Source organism: Gigantopelta aegis, chromosome 5, assembly GCF_016097555.1.
Source record: "Gigantopelta aegis isolate Gae_Host chromosome 5, Gae_host_genome, whole genome shotgun sequence".
In the NCBI taxonomy this organism is placed as follows: domain Eukaryota; kingdom Metazoa; phylum Mollusca; class Gastropoda; order Neomphalida; family Peltospiridae; genus Gigantopelta; species Gigantopelta aegis.
The window spans coordinates 39,394,471-39,414,227 of NC_054703.1; the positions used below are offsets into that span (position 1 = coordinate 39,394,471).

General features: G+C 35.2%; 1 protein-coding gene across 1 annotated transcript in view; it reads right to left on the reverse strand.

The window, feature by feature from the left end:
* Window positions 1-1,951: 1,951 nt before the first annotated feature.
* Window positions 1,952-19,757, reverse strand: part of LOC121373776 — a 28,818-nt gene continuing 11,012 nt past the window's right edge. The window contains exons 5-9 of the mRNA XM_041500532.1: window positions 19,558-19,652; window positions 10,799-10,937; window positions 9,960-10,054; window positions 4,294-4,416; window positions 1,952-2,219 (exon numbers count right to left, since the gene is read on the reverse strand). Of these exons, the coding sequence (XP_041356466.1) occupies window positions 4,310-4,416; window positions 9,960-10,054; window positions 10,799-10,937; window positions 19,558-19,652 (436 nt within the window). The 3' untranslated portion in view covers window positions 1,952-2,219; window positions 4,294-4,309. The remainder of the gene's footprint in view (window positions 2,220-4,293; window positions 4,417-9,959; window positions 10,055-10,798; window positions 10,938-19,557; window positions 19,653-19,757) is intronic.

Here is a 19,757-nt window from a genome sequence, read left to right on the forward strand (position 1 = left end):
GACATCCAATAGCTGATGATTAATTAGTCAATGTGCTCCAGTGGTGTCGTTTAACAAAAGAAACATACATTGTTACACGTTAACTCAAATCCTAGTTCTGTAGATATGACATGTAATCCACTGCATAAGATGAGTAAATCACTTGATTGTATCTTCATTACTTGTCTGAATGAATGTAAAATAAGATGGTTTGCATTCTCGGTCCATTATAATGCAACCGGCCTCGGTGGCGCAGTGGTTAAGCCATCGGACTACAGGCTGGTAGGTACAGGTTTCGCAGCCCGGTACCGGCTCCAACCCAGAGCGAGTTCTTAATGACTTGATGGGTAGGTGCAAAGCCACTACACCCTCTTTCTCACTAACCGACTAACAATTAACCCATTGTCCTGGACAGACAGCCCAGATAGCTTAATTGGATATAAGCACGAACATAAATTGAAATGAAATTATAGTGCAGCAGAGAATATGGTCTCTACGAGTACTGAAGTACTCTGGCAGAGTTTAGCAATACTCGAGTACCCGTGCAAGTAAGAACACTTTCATTTAAAGGCATATTGTCACAGACCACTGACCTATTTAATGGCCTAACAAAGTATTACCTAAACAAATATAATTTGATTTGTCCCTAAATGTACTATATTCAACCATCTTCAATAACCACCATACTCCATTTATTAATGATATTTTGTAAAAATAATTGAATTATGACAATGGTCCATAAATCAAAAACTAAAATTGCCGAGAGGGTTGACATGGATTTCATTCCATCATGGCTCAGTTAAAGTGATGCTATATCTAGATTTGTTTTCCAACAATTAATGTAATGTTTCATTAATTATCCATTTTTAGAAAAATAGTCCTTAAATCCGTGACAGTATGCCTTTAAATATATATATATATATATATATATATATATATATATATATATATATATATATATATTGCCGCCGATTACATTTTACGGCTGAGACATGGAGGATAAAACACAAACACTTTTGTTGTGGAATACCCTTCAAGAGGGGTGAAAGCGTCCGAAGTATATACCACTTTTGTGTGTGGTTATATCTGTGAAAATGACCGTACAAGTAATTTGAAAAAAAAAAAGTGGCAACCACGAGCCGTACCACTATTTTTTACACTGCTGCCCCTGGGTTATGTTCATTGTAAACTGAATCGTTTTTCTACTGGCTACAATCTAACTGTAGACCCTTGAACCATCAACTTGGCTTGTTCCAATTGCTAATGACGTCAGTGTTATTTTTATTTGATCACGAAAGAAGAATGTAATTAACCAATTACGATATAGAACGCACTGCCATCAGTTAAAATAACAGGTTTAGAATCTATAACTAAACTATTCCATCTGCTAGCCAAAAATAGTTACTATAATAAGGAACAAAAGATGTATGACAAAATCTGGTCGTCTGCATTAAATCATCTCACAGAAGGCTATAGGCTATATAGCACTTACAATAGGGAAAAATAGACTTCACATGTAGCAAAATTCAAAATGGCCGCCACGGTCATCACATGTAACCTTCAAAATGGGTCCCGATATAGCACCTTAAGTACCCCAATTTCAACAAGTCAGGTACGTTTTACCAAAAACCCAAACAGAAAATATCTCCCCCATGTCATTTCAAGATACTCCATGCAATGCAGGTCACGAAAAACAAGGTTATTTGTAGAAATATCGAAGTTTATTTTTCAACGCCCTTGTCCAGTTTTCGGTACGCTATAACGTTATTTGGTTTTGGGGTAGGTTTGTTTACCCAATTTAGAAAAACGTAACCACCTAGTAGGGTTATATGTGGTCTGTTTACTTTTTACTAAGTACCCTCAAAGTATTTTCTGGCAGAAAGCCTGGAGGCAAAAGGAGTATTAAAAATGCCAGATTCTTCCTTGCGTGGCTGTTGAACGTCCTTTAAATACTTACAAAAATTACGTAACGAATGGCAAAACCAGTTTTATTTCTATAAAGAAGAGCTAACAGTAATATTAACATTAAGATATTATAACCAGAATACTGTACAGGTGTTATTGTACGTCCTGATGAATTTAGTAATTTTAAAATAATTAAATAATTACAAAATATAAGAGCGAGAAGAGAGAGATATAGATAGGCAAAAGTAAAGAAACGTTTGCTGTAAGGTTGAGAGAGGCCTCAGGTCAGTCTAAGCGGACGTCTGTCATGCCTCGGAAAAAGACGAAGTAAACGTCTGAAAAAGATTTTTTTAAATATAAATAAATAAAATTAAATACATTTTTGAAAATTGTCAGTGCTACTCAGGTGTGTGTGTGTATACATGTCAGCGTGTGCGTGCGTGCGTGTTTGTATACAGGCGCGGATCCAAGATTTTTTAACGGAGCCCAAAATCCGGTTTGGTTTCCTTAAATAGAATTTAAAGGTCCTTGACAGGTGGATGGGATATTGTGTATTCTGTAACATATATCGTTTGACCAAAAATAGTGGCTGCCCGGGCGTCTTGAGTGTGTGCATGCGTGTTTGTGTGTGTGTGTACAGGCGCGAAGCCAATATCTTTTAATAGAGGGGCCCAAAAACCCGGGTGATTTTGGGGTTTTTTTTAAAAATATAATAGGTTCTTGACTGGTGGATGGGATATTTTGTATTCTGATTCTGAATCTGTGTGTGTATACTTTTTTTTTTTTAAATATAATTTAAAGGTTCTTTACAGTTGGATGGGATATTGTGTATTCTGAATCTTTAACATATTGTTTGACCAAAAATAGTGGGTGACCGGGCCCCAGTGTGTGTGTGTGTGTGTGTGTGTGTGTGTGTGTGTGATATAACTGCAAACTGTAATGTAAATGAGTCAGCTTAGAGCCGTACGTTTGACATGTATGCACAAGTACGCCAGCGACACACTAAAATTGACGTACGCTTTCATAATCATCAAACAAAAAAAAGGTCTAACAGTAACTTCAGATCGAAAGCTGTCGGACGTTCTGTAAGCGAAAAACTTCAAGTACTAAGATGACGATAGGCACGTTTTGCACTTTTGGTATGTACAAACATGTATGTGTTTACTATTTTATAAAATTTAATAGTTTAAAAAAGACGATGATTGGGGGGGGTGTCATTGCCCCTGTGAACCCACCATTCCCACATAGCGGAAACACTGGATATTCACCAATCTCGCTAGATGCTGGCATAATACAATTTGTATTCCTAATTTTATTAACCGGCCTCGGTGGCGTCGTGGTAGGCCATCGGTCTACAGGCTGGTAGGTACTGGGTTCGTATCCCAGTCGAGGCATGGGATTTTTAATCCAGATACCGACTCCAAACCCTGAGTGAGTGCTCCGCAAGGCTCAATGGGTAGGTGTAAACCACTTGCACCGACCAGTGATCCATAACTGGTTCAACAAAGGCCATGGTTTGTGCCATCCTGCCTGTGGGAAGTGCAAATAAAAGATGCCTTGCTGCTAATCGGAAGAGTAGCCCATGTAGTGGTGACAGCGGGTTTCCTCTCAAAATCTGTGTGGTCCTTAAGCATATGTCTGACGCCATATAACCGTAAATAAAATGTGTTGAGTGCGTCGTTAAATAATAAAAAAATTTTTTTTTCCTAATTGTATTATGATAACGAAACCTGTGAGGCGGGACGTAGCCCAGTGGTAAAGCACTCGCTCGATGCACGGTCGGTGGGCCCATTGGGCTATTTCATGTTTCAGCCAGTTCACCACGACTAGTATATGAAAGCAGTGTTTCTGTCAGAAATTAATTTTTGGGTATGGCGCTATGGAATTGAATGCAACCACAGTCAACAGTGGGTGTGGGGGACCTCCCAATGTGCTCGTTAAACAAAAACAAAAAAACTTTAACTTTATACCGAAAGACGCCGTCCAGCTGTAGAACTCGCGTTCACCGAATTAACATATTAGTTACAGGTCATAGACCACTAGCTGTATTCTATGGGCTATCAGAGGCGGGACGTAGCCCAGTGGTAAAGCGCTCGCTCAATGTTAGGTCGGTCTGGGATTGATCCCCATCGTTGGACCCATTGGTCTATTTCTCGTTCCAGCCAGCGCACCACGACTAGTATATCAAAAGTTGTGGTGTGTACTACCCTGTATGTGGGATGGTGCATATAAAAGATATGTTGCTGCTAATCGAAAAGAGTAGCCCATGAAGTAGCGACAGTGAGTTTTGTCTGTAAATATCGTTGTGGTCCTTAACCATATGTCTAGACACCAACGTTAAATAAAACATTTCTTTCTATGGGCTATCATGACAATAACGTCAAGTGCCTGTCATTTGCCATTACTCACCTTCTGTCCAATAAATCTACTGGAAGACCAATGCCATGGCAGCAAGGAGCACTAAAAAGACGGACGCGGTGGCGCTGGTGGCAAACGAAGCAGGCATAAATGAGTTGGGAAGACCTCCCCTAGCTGAAAGAAAGTGAACAACACGAAGACATAAATGTGTTGGGAAGACCTCCCTTAGCTGAAAGAAAGTGAATAACACGAAGACATAAATACAATCCTAGATGGGCCACAAGGGGAAGGGGTCTTATTGTTACTCTTTTAATACCTTATAATCAGGATTTCTGGGATTTTTTTTAAACCAACTAGCCATGGGATCAGTGATTTTTAAAATCTATTAAGTTAATATAATTTTACTAAATAACAGTTATAATCAGATATGTTACCTAAAGAAGGAGATAGAGATTAAACACACTAACATTAGAGGTTGGGTAGGGTCAGGATATTCATATTTACAAAATAGAATTAACTGCACAATTGAAATTTTTTTCACTAGCCGTCGGACATGGTAATAGTAGTTATTTACTAGCCTAACACTGAATGTATATATATGTATATATATATAGAGGATACTCCCCGAGTGTCTTGTGATATTATAATTTATCAGCACGAGTTGATAAAAGTATGAAATCTGAGGCTTGCCACAAGACACGAGGGGAATATTCGTTTAATCATCCATTATCATTTTTTTCATTTGCGACAGTTGTAAACAATGTCAGTAATGTGGGTTGAATGTCGGCGGTAAGACTCGTTAACTAGCAGATCAGCAGTGGCGTGACGTCACTAATGGTAGGTTTAGCGCTGAAACAAACAGTGACGTGCCATTTTGACTTTTTATGGAATATTCTTCAAGAGGGGGTGAAAGGATAGGACTTAATCTAACAACGTCATAACATGTTATGATATAAAAGCAAACGTGATGACGTCATATTATTTATTATTAATATTATTATTATTATTATTTTTTTTTTTTAATGATGCCACTAGAGATCACTGATTTCATATTAATTATGTCACATACTTTGGAGGCTTTCACCCCTCTTGATGAGTATTCCATAAACAAGCAACATGGCAGATGGCAGAAAACTGCATGTATTTTTCCCTATGCAATCTCAGTAAAGACGATATCGGCGACATCGTTGCAGTCTTGTGTATGGAATCTGTATATTTGTAGTGGGTTTTTTTGCGATTTGTGTCTGAACAAACTTTGGAGGAAATCTAACGGCAATTGAAAGTAGGAGAGTAATTTTTTTGTAGTTGTTAACAATTTGGTTCGGACAATAGATGTAAATTAGTCGAGGTCTCGGCACTAGGTTTATTGACATTTAAGCAAACGTACTTGGGTGATACTCCATGATTGATGTATGCATTCATAGTCATCAAATAAAAACATTTCACTGGCAATTTGACACTGAAATCTGTCCAGCGTTCAGAAAAGAAAAAACGTTAGGCGTAACTTTATTTTGATGTAAGGATATCCAAAATGACGTCATTCGAGTTTGACGTCATTTCCATTCAAAAATACACCGCGCCATATATTCTTACGTCATTTGAATTAAGCTTGAGCTTATATATTATGATAAAGAGATTATTACCCTCGTGTATTTCGGTATCGTCAATATATATTAGGAATAAAAATAATGTATTATGCTCGCCAGAGGCTCGCATAATACAATTTTTATTCCTAATATATGATATTGACGATACCGAAAAACACTGATAATAACCTCTATATATATATTTATTACCCATATGGGCTCAAATATACGGGGTAATATTTTTTCGATCTCTGCAGAGTTGCCAGATTGCTTCTACAGCCACTGATTAGCTGGCTTAAAAATCACGATGTTTGGTTGGTTGCTTGTCATGGCCGGAACGTCACTTTCATTCATATAATGTTTCCATTCATGAGTCAGATTACACATACGTTATACGATATACAAAGATTTACAAAAACAAATGGACTCACTTGTTTCGTAAACATGAAATGGTATATTTTCATAAGCAGCGGCTTTAGTAATATATAAAACTAATTATTTTCAAATGCAAATACAGTCGTATTATTTTGTACTGTAAACATTTGGCTGTAAAAAGAACGCCGTTATGCTATGACGTCACTACATTACGTCATGTAATGTGCGTAAGATTATATTACGTAATGGCTGATGGCTTTGTTGTAGACTGCAGAGGAATTTTTACATTAAAAATCAGTTCAAATTGACAATGGGTAATAAAGAGAATAACCAACTCGCTACGAAGAGTTACGAATTATCTGTCCCTCGTGAATAATGTTGTAAAACCCTCGCCAAAGGCTCGGGTTTACAACATTCATTCACTCGGGACAGATAATTCATAATCCTCGTAGCTCGTTAGTTATTCTCTATTGTCCGAACCGAATTGTTAACAACTACAAAAAATGACTCTCCTACCTTTAATTGCCGTTAGATTTCCTCCAAAGTTTGTCCAGACACAAATCGTAAAAAACCCACTACAAATATACAGATTCCACACACGAGACTGCAACGATGTCGCCGATATCGCCTTTGCTGAGATTGCATAGGGAAAAATGCATGCAGTTTTCTGCCGTCTGCCATGTTGCTTGTTTATGGAATACTCTTCAAGAGGGGTGAAAGCCTCCAAAGTATGTGACACAATTAATATGAAATCAGTGATCTCTTGTGGTATCATTAAACATTTTTTAATAATAATAATTAATAATATGACATCATCACGTCTGCTTTTATATCATAACATGTTATGACGTTGTTAGATTAAGTCCTATCCTTTCACCCCTCTTGGAGAATATTCCATAAAAAGTCAAAATGGCAGCTAGCACAAACTTACATGCTTTTTGCCCTATGCGCTCTCAGCGAAGTCGATATAGGTGGCATAGTTATCATCTGGTATGTGGAAACTGTGTCATTGTAGTGTTTTTTTCAAGATTTCTGTCTGGACAAACTTTGGAGGAAATCTAACGGCAATTAAAGGTAGGAGAGTAATTTTTCGTAGTTGTTAACAATTTGGTTCGGACAATAATTATTACATACCCATTAAATCTTACTATATAAATACAGCCCTGAATACAAAAATGAAATACACTTTTCCGTATTCAACTCAACTGCCGGAACTATACCGTATTCAACGCTACTATTTATAGCACATGGTTACCGGGAATGCCCTTCGCGATATGTAAACAAAGTTTGTGCTTGGTTTGTTTAAAATGCTATTTTGTGGAAAATTTGAACTTAAAACAGACGAAAACGGTGACAAATATTTACTATTTAATGAGCGCGATACCAAAACTTGAGACGGGAACACTACTAACCAACAAGCTTTTAATCCACGATAGTTAAGGTCGACGACAGTCACTTTTTGGACCCTTGTTTTGGCTTCGTACACAATTCTTATTCTTATTCAATAAATAAAACATCTCCAACCGTAATTTTGTGATAGGTTAGTAGACTAGTTTTTATTTTAATGTGGCGCAGCATTGTAATAATACAGCTAATTTTTAATTTAAATGACGTCAGTATTCCAATGACGCCACTTTGCATCTCCTTACAATAACCATAAACTGGGTACATGACCTGGGTGTGTTTGAACAAAATCTTGTGATTAAAAAATTGTACCTTTTACTAAATATGGATTTCAAGTGAAATTACGGTAAGATATACTATATTTATTGTGTACGAAGCCAAAACAAGGGTGCAAAAAGTGACTGTCGTCGACTTTAGCAACAATGACGTCGCATGCACCATCTCCTCACGTAGAAAACTTGGATGAACTGACAACCAGATTATTCAGTGGAGCGATGATTTATGGAGACACATTTAATATAAACGTCAACTTTTCAGCAACGAGTAATTCCATGAACATCAATAAAAGAAAACACAACGATGACGACACTGACATTGAGTGTACAATTCTTGACATTTTTCTTCGTTGATTAAACTGGCGTGCTGAAAGTTTTGTAACGTATCACGAGCAAATTAAATATTGCATTGTTCGTGAATTTTATCTATTACATTATCTTTAAAAAGCATTTGAAACAATATCATTAATATTATAAGTAACCCTTCACTCATTCTTTCTTATTTCTATTTATTGTTTAAATAGAACTATATTCCTATGTGTAATAATTAGTGGTTCATCGGTCCGCGTAGTAACACAGCTGACCTAGTTGTGTAAATTGGGAAATCCCCGTCATTAGCTAGCAGTGTTACACTTTTTTAACTATTATTTAGAAACAAAATTTCAATTTAGGGTATGTAATAAATACAAAACTACATATATGTGGTTTTCTAATTTCTGTATTCCACTCGTGTATTTCCTGCAGGAAACCCCTCTGCCTGCGGCATCGGGGTTTCCGGCAGGAAATACACGAGTGGAATACAGAAATTAGAAAACCACATATATGTAGTTTTGTCTATATATATATATATATATATATATATATATATATATATATATATATATATATATATATATAATATCTTACATTTTCAGTGCAATATAAGTATGTGATATTTTTCAGATGACATACTTTTAAGAATTTGATAACTTTGCAAATTAGATGTAAATTAGTCGAAGTCTCGGCACTAGGTTTATTGACATTTAAGCAAACGTACTTGGGTGACACTCCATGATTGACGTATGCATTCATAGTCATCAAATAAAAACATTTCAATGGCAATTTGACAATGAAAGCTGTCCAGCGTTCAGAAAACAAAAAACGTTAGGCATAACTTAGGCCAGAGGCTCGCATAATACAGTTTTTAGCTATATATATATATATTTAGAGAATAACTAACGAGCTACGAGGAATTACGGATTATCTGTCCCGAGTTAATTAATGTTGTAAACCCGAGCCTCTGGCGAGGGTTTTATAGCATTAATTCACGAGGGACAGATAATCCGTAATTCCTCGTAGTGAGTTGGTTATTCTCTTTATTACCCATTGTCAATCTTTAACGATTTTAAAAGTATATTTACGTTCTCGCTGCTGTAACAACTAACAAGCTCTACCAGCCATAACAATATATTACCGGTGCACACCCAACAGTATCCACCAAAGAATAGTTCCAAAAAACCCCCAGTCAAAATAATAAAATAAAAACATTTTTAAACATTTGTACATATATTTTGTTTATTAATTTTTGAAAATGATCACAGTAATATTACCATATAAACATAGTTTGACCGATGAATGGAATCATGAATGAACAAAAAGTAGTCCCGGCAGTATATAATTGCCAATCAAATCTGGTCTTTTTAAAGGCAGCCAATCAGTGACTGTAGAAGCAATATGCACACTGTGCAGAGATCGAAAAAATATTACCCCGTATATTTGAGCCCATATGGGTAATAAATATATCATATAATATCTTACATTTTCAGTGCAATCAAAGTATCACATACTTTAAGAATTTGATAACTTTGAAAATTGGATGCAAATTAATTGAGGTCACGACACTAGGTTTATTGACACTTAAGCAAACGTACTTGTGTGACACTCCATAACTGACCTATGCAGAGGCTCGCATAACACAATTTTTATTCCTAATATATGATATTGACGATAACGAAAACCACTTTGGTAATAACACACACACACACACACACACACACACACACACACACACACACACATTTTCACTAAATGTACTCACTGCAGTATTCCAATACTCTTTGTAATTGTTCACGATCCCAATCGGCACTCTGTTTACAACCAAGATCGAGGCATGTGTAAATGTCTTTAAGAGAACTTAAAAAATAAAACAGAAATCCACATTAAATAATGGAGATTATAATTAATTGCTAACATTTGTAACAATCAACAATGTAGTTTTGCATTTCTGCATGGATTACAACTAAATTTGAGGGTAGAATGATGGAAAAAGAAAGTAATGTTTTATTTAACGACGCACTCAACACATTTTATTTACGGTTATATGGCGTCAGACATGGTTCAGGACAGATAGAGAGGAAAGTAAAGTTTGTTTTATTTAACTTTATATCTTATCATCGGCTATTGGACGTCAATGATAGAGAGGAAACCCGCTGTCACCACTGCATGGGCTACTCTTTTCGATTAGCAGCACGGGTTCTTTTATATGCACCATCCTACAGACAGGGTAGTACATATCACAGCCTTTGATATACCAGTCGTGGTGCACTGGTTGGAGATTTGATCAAATACCGGGAGACTCCCGCGGAATCCGGGAGGGTTGACAGGTCTGTATATATGTCCTATAACGTACCCATGATATCCATGTCATAAACCCATGTGATAATTTAATGTATTAATATTGGTATGCAAGTTTACAAGGTCTCTATATATGGGACATGTTAGCATAGAAATTGGTAATTTTCAGTGCCACTTCCTTTTGGGAAGGGGCCTATGTTCGGACCTACAAAACGCCTAGGTAAATCACTGGAAACAAATAAATAAATATTTTAATAAATAAATAAATAAATGAAAGTCTATAATAATAAAATTAGAAATTACTCGCAGAGTCCAACGCTACTCCTAACTGCCTGTCGTGTTAACTGCCTCCTCGGGAGCATTGCGATTCGCATCACAGATGAAACTGCCCTGGTACACTCCGGCACTGCACTGCACTGGTTATCTTGTTTGGTTTCCTGAGCTGAAAGAAAATAAATTTAAAGTTTTGAGTAACGACACCACTAGAGCGCATTGATTTATTAATCATTGGTTATTGGATGTCAACATTTGGTCATTTTGACATATATTCTTAGAAATTAAACCCGCTTCATCTTTCCAGTAGTAGCAAGGGATCTTTTATGTGTCATCCCATAGACAGGATAGCACATACCATGGCCTTTGATGTACCAGTCTCAGACTTTCGTTTTTGAAAAACCCAGGAGTGCTAAAAATCGCACTCCTCAAAATGCTTACGAGGGGGATGGGGGGGGGGGGGGGGGAGATGGAAACCACACTCCTCAAAATGCAGAGGAGCGGAAAATTGCACCCCCTCAAAATAATCAGAATTAGAGGCAAGAGACCGAGAGGAATTGCACCCATGAACATGATTAAGTTTGAGGAGTCATGATTTCTAAATTAAATATCTTAAGAGGTTTTTTTTTTTTTTTTTTTAAATACATTTTTATTACCCCCAGATCAATTTAACAATGACAAGGGTGAGGCGCCTTGCATCATTGCCTTACAATGAGCTAATATACATAATTATATTATATACACATGGTTACAATAGTACATAATACATACACATATTATACAATCTTAAACCAACATTTACAATAATACACATATACACTAACATTCATGTACATAGAATTTAGGTTTAGCTTTATATATATAAATACATACATACATATATATTGTACCAAAAATATTTACTTTTTGTATAGCATAATCTTTCATAAATGTGAGATTTAGGCATAATTTTTTTTTAAACTCAAACATTAAGTTGACACGCCCATACGTTATTTCTAAATAACATTTGGTCTGAGGAATGAGAGACAAAAATAAAAGAAAGTTTGGAAGGAAAGAAGACAGTAGAAAAGAGGTAGAAAAAGGAAAAAGAGAAGAAAGGAAATGAGAAGTAGAAGATAAAGGAACTAGACGAGTGCTTGGACAGGTGTGTAACGCTAGAAATAAACGTTTGGATGGAGTAAAAGACCGATTTTTTTTTAAAGAATATATTTTGTTAATTGTATACGTCTGTGTCAATATGTCTTTTGTTTAAGCTAGAAGATCAAGCCACTTGGACCATTTGTTATAAAATTTATCATATTCGCAATTTTTTAAATATATATATTTTTCTATTTGAAATTTTTTACGTAGAATAACTTTAATCGCATTGATACATAAATTTCTTTTAAGTATTTTCATGGTATAAATATAGTATTTAGTATTAATTATTAACCAGTTTATATTTTGGGCCATTTTTCCATCAATCATCCCAAAAATCACTAAATGTTTTGTTAGTGTTAATGTTTCTTAAGAGTTAATGTTTTGTTTTTTCAAAATAAATATCCTAATTTAACTAATATAGGATGGTTGTTCTCAAAGATGAAGGAATGGGCCATTGCAGTCTTACACAAGAAAAAGAAACACCATGAACACATTTGGGCAATTCCACGGTAACGGAATTACGAGTTGGAGAGATATTTCTGGCATTAAACTCAGGTAGTCCACATAAGAAAAATTATAATGATATAACTATGTAATACACTAGTGCTGCACTAGTGCTTGTTAAGGGCAGAAGTGAGACTCCCTACTGCAAGGTGTAGTGCATGGGTACTTAATTAAAGTCTGGTAACAGAATTACGCAAAACGGACACCATTTTTACGGGCACCGCAAAACATCGACAAACTCTGTGAAGTATGATGAAATAATTATTTATCTTCATGATGAAATGATGACCTAATGACTTGTGATTAACAAAATAGAAATTATATTACAAATTATCTTTTCATAATTTTGTTGTACAACACTGAATGCTGGTAACGGAATTACACAGTTCGGTAACGGAATTACCGCTCTGAATTTACATTAGAATTTTTTTTTTATTTACTTTAAATTTGGTTTGCAAATATTTTAGTTAAAATTAATAATAACTGTATACTTATTGTAAGCATTCATACTAATATTTCAGTTGATTACTGATTTTAATATCAGTAACATGTACACGTACATGTATATGAGTGGAGATGTAAACTAGCGCTAAACTGTACATATTACATAGTAAATGTTTAAAATGTTTGACAGCAATTGTACTTATTATAGAAGTCTATAAAAGAAAGATATATGTCAAGACATATTTCTGTAATGTTTATTATTATTTTGAAAATGTCAAATCCTTGATGGATTACTCCATATAAGCACAAATGTATACATAATATATAGGCCTACTGTTGATTATTTAACTCGACACAAGTTACATAAAAAGGTATCACTGATTTAAAAAAAATAAAATAATAATAATAAATAAGCAAGCATAAGTACATGCACATAATATATAATAGTGAATTATTTAACTAGTTATTATTTTTATTTTATTTTTTGCTCATACTGAAAGTGAAAAAACAAACAATCTGCAAAGATTTATTTAACAAAAAAAAAGTGCAAAGGAGTTTGTATACATTGTAGTTCAGGATCAGCGGACGATTTCATCCCGATAAAAACTTACAGAAATTAGCGATGTTGAATCGTTTTAATTTCACTGAAATATTGGTCACCATTTTATAATTCTTGAAGTTAACACGACTGGGATGAAACATACATGTACTTAAAACTACATTCCCGGGAATATTTTTATTATTTAAGCATATAGAACAGAAAATCCAATTACGTTTGGTGCATATATGACGCCGCACTCCGCATTGGTTTCACTATGCTGGCTTATCCAGGTCAAAAACAAAGCCATGATTTTGAAAGTGGAACACTTTTGACGGGCTCGTACCGATCTCGGTTTTCATTGGCTTATCACAAGTATAGAATTCCCCAACAAGAGATCACGTGAGATTTCGCAATTTTTGAACAAATTTAACTGTCTTGATTGAGGGGTCGTCTCATATCTCCAGAACATATTTATATCCATAGAGGTATCGTACAACACCTTTCCATGGGTCGGTGAGTGGGGGATTTGCCTTGAAATTTTGACAGTGGCCAGCTATTGGCATACGCGTTACATGTAAGGGGGTGTTACTAATTACGTAACGCTCTAGGGGTAGTGGAAGAGGGTACTGTGTTCGATTTACGTAACATTTTTCAAGACTATGTTATTTTTATTCATTACTTAGACCTAAAAAGGTGGTTTTTTTTAAAAATGCGCGGTCAGTCTAAGATCGATCCCCATCGGCGGGTATACAAAAATACCATGGTATGTGATATCCTGTCTGTGGGATGGTAAATATAAACAATCCCTTGCCAAAACGAAATGTAGCGGGTTTCCAAGGCGCGTGTGCAGGGATTTCAGCGGGGTTGGGGTTATAGACTGTGTTAAGCGAAGTTTATATGGGGCCATGCTCCCCCCAAAAATACATTTCAATTTTTTTTAAGCTTGGGCAAGTAAGGGTTTCGACCTCCAATACCCTCCCCCTGCACATGCACCCGATTCCTCTCTAAGATTATATGTCAAAATTACCAAATATTAGCAACGCACTCATCACATTTTATTTACGGTTGTATGGGGTCGGATGATTAATAAATCAATATGCTTTATCTTTGATGTCGTTAAACACCCCCCCCCCCCCCCCCCCCCCCAACTTTACCCTTTCCAAACGAAATAATATTTATTTGAATTTGTCGATTTTAACACGTAAAATTAAGAAGTGAAAACGTTCATTGTAAAATAAAATATACACATGATTAATGTGTTACTAGTATACAAACTTTGAAAGTTCTACTAACATTTTATAAAATATCAATTCTGAAATAGGAAGGTACGACTGTCGATAATACGTTGTCAAGATCAAACCGGTTTTAACTAAAGACTCTAGTACCGTATCCTCAACCGAACGTTCTTCGTACAGCGCAAGATTTCTCTTTTAATTTTTTGAGACGAACCCTACAATTTGAAATCGGCAAACGCACGTGTTAACTGAAACTGACAACAGGCTGTCGTTTGTGCTTTGCCGAGCTATGGCAGCACAGGCGACGAATCAAGCGTATACGTTTGACAATATCCGTTCATAGCGAACACACACGACTTTTTTAAAAGTGCATTTGAGCTTGTATTTCACATTTGTACATGATGTTATAATATGGTAACCAGAGAATGTAACTCTAAAATGTTTATTCTCTCGGCGAATTAATCACTGAGGTCAGTCCCTCCCTATTTTGGGAGGTTACACGTTTTATGGTTCCAGGCAGGATCTGAACGTCATCTTTCACAAGTCTGTCTCCCATGCAAACATGTCAGGTTTAAGGGAATCAAATGCTGTGATTGGCCAAAATACTTTTATGGTCATCGGGATTACCAGCAAGGTGCAGAAACATTTATACATGTATCATTTAAACAAATTTGATGAAAAATCGAAATTTCCTGCGGTTTGCAAATTGTGAAATGGTGCACCGAACCAGGGGCCTAAAACCGCGGTTTTCGGTAATTTTGAATAATCGTCCCATCCCTATTTATAATGCTCTAAAATATATCTTAAAGGTCCTAATTTTTCACACATTGTCCCAAACCCTACATACACCATGCACTGTCCATGTTTCTTTTGGCCTGCAATTAAAATAAATAAATAATGGTGGGCCATATTTAACTTCATATTCGAGCCCGATATAATATTAGTAAGTTCTGATTATTTTGTCATGAATTTGCAGATTTTTAGTCAGCATAAGCTTTTAAATAATACTGCTTGGTTAAAGATGATAAGATTTTCTTAATTTCTATATTGTTAATGGATGACATATTTGCTATGGGTGTTCCTCAGATGCATTTGGTGTCACTACTAGTACTATATGTATTACCGTGTGGTTTAAAAAAAAAAATGTATATCTTCCTATTGGTACATCACTTGATGTATATGACTATATGGATGAGAGTGCAGCATTTTAGTACTATGTAGGTTTATACTAAAGTGCTTCTTGACAAAATATACCAAAGACGGTAACGGAATTACAAACCTATGGTAACGGAATTACATTATGTTGACAGCTATAATTTTACTAATAATGCATGAATTTGAAAGTAAATGTGTATGATTATGTTCATTAACATTTACTCAGAGAATATGAGTTGATTCTTTGATTACAATATATATGAAAAATATAATCTAACTTTTGGTTTGTTTTCGGTTTTCTAAGTTCACCTATATCTAATTTTTAAAAATCTTTTTATTAAAGTGAATCATTCAATGTTGTACTTTGTTAGTGGTAAAACAAAAACACTAATAAAAAGAATATTACCTTTAAATACATGGCTGCTGTACACAAATTCATAGTGTGTATTATGGCAGTGTCATATTTTTAGTGTGACGGTATCCTCATAAAATGGCTAAAGTCAACCACATCCATTTATTTTACAATATTTTACTTACCAGATTTGGATTCTCCAGATAATTTTACATTAGAAACAATCTTAATATATAAGTAATAACATGATTTTAATTTTTCACTCCATGTCCACTTTAGCGCGGAATTGGCCATTTATCGATTTTTTATGTATTATATGCATATCATGTTTTATTATATACATAGCAATGAAATATATAGATCTACGGAAACCATAAAAGTCATATCCGGTGAAAAGTCATATTTTCACTGTATTTTAGCTACAGTGAAAATATAGAAATCGTATTTTTTTTTTTGTAAAAGTGCATGATTAAATTATCTCCCTTTGTCTCGTTTCTTCGTATTTAAATTTAATGATTGCCAATGCATCTGACCGAATGTAAAAAATAAAAAATGTAATTTAAACAACTGCACCTATAAAAAAGGGATACGAAGTGCAATTACGGCAAAATATATAACACGAATTGAATACGAAGCTGCATAATGATGACACAATGTAGTGTCATCGAGTGTAAGTGTAAGAATTTAACGGCGTTCGACTCGTTTTGTTTTTGTGGGAGTTTGTAGAGGATCGCGTTGTCAGGTATGTTTGCACCGCAGTATTGTTAAATAAATGTTAATAAAGATAATTTTTATTCAAATTTCTTTTTAAAAGTCTATGGTCAAGTAAATATTCTGGCAAACTTCCATAGGAAGAAATACATCATGACGTTACGTGTTTTCGATAGGATAAGCGAAAGATATTACCAAAAAGCGAAAGATATTGTAAAAAATTAGGAAATCTGTATATAATAAATAGACCATTTCATGGTGCTTTTCCGAATACGATTTTTTTTATGTCAACTCGTGATGTGTGAAAACCATATTTTCACTCATTGCTTCGCAATTCGTGAAAACATGTTTTTCACACATCACTCGTTGACATAAAAATCGTATTCGAAAAAAAACCCATGAAATAGCCTCTATGCATTAAAATTCTGAATCATGATAATCTGTTGACTATTTATGAATAAATAATTGAAACTGATTTGTTTGTGCTTATTCTATTTTACTTAAAACAAGTACAATAATTTTAGTCTTAATCGCAGAATGATATGATTTCCCCATGGACACAAACCTGTGAAGTGAATGTGAATTAACATTGTAACAACTATGGTATTGTTATTAAGAATTCTAACTAAAATGTCTAATAAAACTCCCACAATAAATAATGTCAGTAGGCCTATTTGTAAATCATTTAAACCGAAAAGAAATTAAAAGTGTAACAACCACATGGCACAGGGTTATTACAATTATCAGTGTATCATATACATGTTACGTACTGCAAATTCTCTATTTATTCATAACAGAGAAAATGTCAACATTATTGTTTTCTACCCAAATATATCTTACTACAATTTTTTATAAATATAAATTTTTACAAACAGGATTAATTTCCATTATCAGTGTACTGTAGTTAACACGTCATTTATTATACTATTAACTCAAATCATAGCAACCCATCAAAAAAAAATTAAAAAATAAACAAATAAATAAATAAAAAATAAACAAAATAAACAAAACCACCCTAATGTAAATTTAATTTTAAAATATACATGCTTTACACTCAGTCAATTCGAACTACTGAGTTGAAATTACTTATAAATCGGTGTAAGTTTGTTTCAGGTGCCCGTCAACCGATCACTTCAATCTGATTAAAATTACCTCTACTGGTCTACCAGTAGATCTAACAGCATTGCGTGGACTCCCATGTCCTGGTGACATTTCATCTATAAATAACAATTTAAATATTGACCAATTACACTTCACCTTTTATAGCGTTATTCGGGAGCATACACATTCTAAAAATATCGGGCGAGACTATTTATGCAATAGGCGAACTTGTTGTTCTATTTCAATATTAAAAATCGGAGAAAAGTGCAGTAATAAACTCTGGATTGTATACTAGTATAAACAGATTTTATGGCTATACCATCACGGTGGGGTTTTTTTTCTTTCTTGAAACGAATAATGGGAATTTTATATAAAATTTTATATTGAAATTAGTTTCTGGCATACTTCGTAATTACCGGCCTCGGTGGCGTCTTGGTTAGGCTATCGGTTTACAGGCTGGTAGGTACTGGGTTCGGATCCCAGTCGAGGCATGGGTAGGTGTAAACCACTTGCACCGACCAGTGATCCATAACTGGTTCCACAAAGGCTATGGTTTGTGCTATCCTGCCTGTGGGAAGCGCAACTTAAAGATCCCTTGCTGCCAGTTGTATAAGAGTAGCCTATGTGGCGACAGCGGGTTTCCTCTAAAAACAGTGTCAAAATGACCATATGTATTGTTTGGCGTCCAATAGCTGATGATAAGATAAAAAAAATCAATGTGCTCTAGTGGCGTCGTTAAATACAACAAACGTTTACTTCGTAATTCACCAGAATCATTTTGTATACCCTCGGCATAATACCAAATGTTTTCAAATCACTGGCATGATTTTGCAAGTAAGGTTTTGATTGGTCGAATGAAAGGTCAACTGGACATGAGCTCCAACGGGATGCTGTTAGATCCACAGGTAATAGTAATTAACCGGCTTTTCCTTCTACGACGTAAAACCGCATTTGGAGCCAAAATGCCATCACGCATGAACTAGGACGTGTATTCTGATTTCAGTTTAAATATGCCCCTTATTTGGGTATCAAATATACCCACCTTTTCTGTGCAATCCGTGTTTTTAAAAAAAGCCGTATCGCCGCATACATTCTGGAACTTTGGTCTGAGCAGACACTTAACTTTTTTTTTTTTTTTTTTTTGCCAAATAACTTCCAGCTGGGTCAAAGTTCAAGGTGCACCAAAGTTCTGATAGAGAACTGAACCCCACAAGTCCTGTGATTGGTGATAAATTTGAGTGTGTTGGTTGTACAAATAAATTAGTTCATCTGGGCAAACAAATTTATGCAATTTTATTTCATCTAGTACCACTGTGTCAAGTAGCCTTGTGCTTAAAACATGTATGGGGTACCTGTGAAAAATAAGTACTCGAATTTTGTGCGGAGCTAGGGTAGTCATAGACTTTACACGTTATCTCAGAAATGAGCAGCTTGACCCCCCAAAGTTTTTCTGATTCCTTTTAAGGATGAGGGGTGGTAGTATTTATATCCGTGGCGTTTATGTCGATTGATAACGTTGCAGGTAGATGTTTTAGCCACATATGTTACTATTGTAGTCTATGGGATAGTAGTATACACCCTAAAAGACAAAATATTTTGCACTTACTGCATAGAGATGAAACTACAAACATATGCACTGAGTTAGCCTTTTCGTCGGTAACACAACCATTCTTGATACATGTTGCAAAAGGTCTGAGCATTCTGTACAAAAATTAAAACAAATCAGAAATAAGACACTATCCATGATTGATATCCCTCCATAACACCCCCCCCCCCCGTCCCACACACACACACACACACACACAC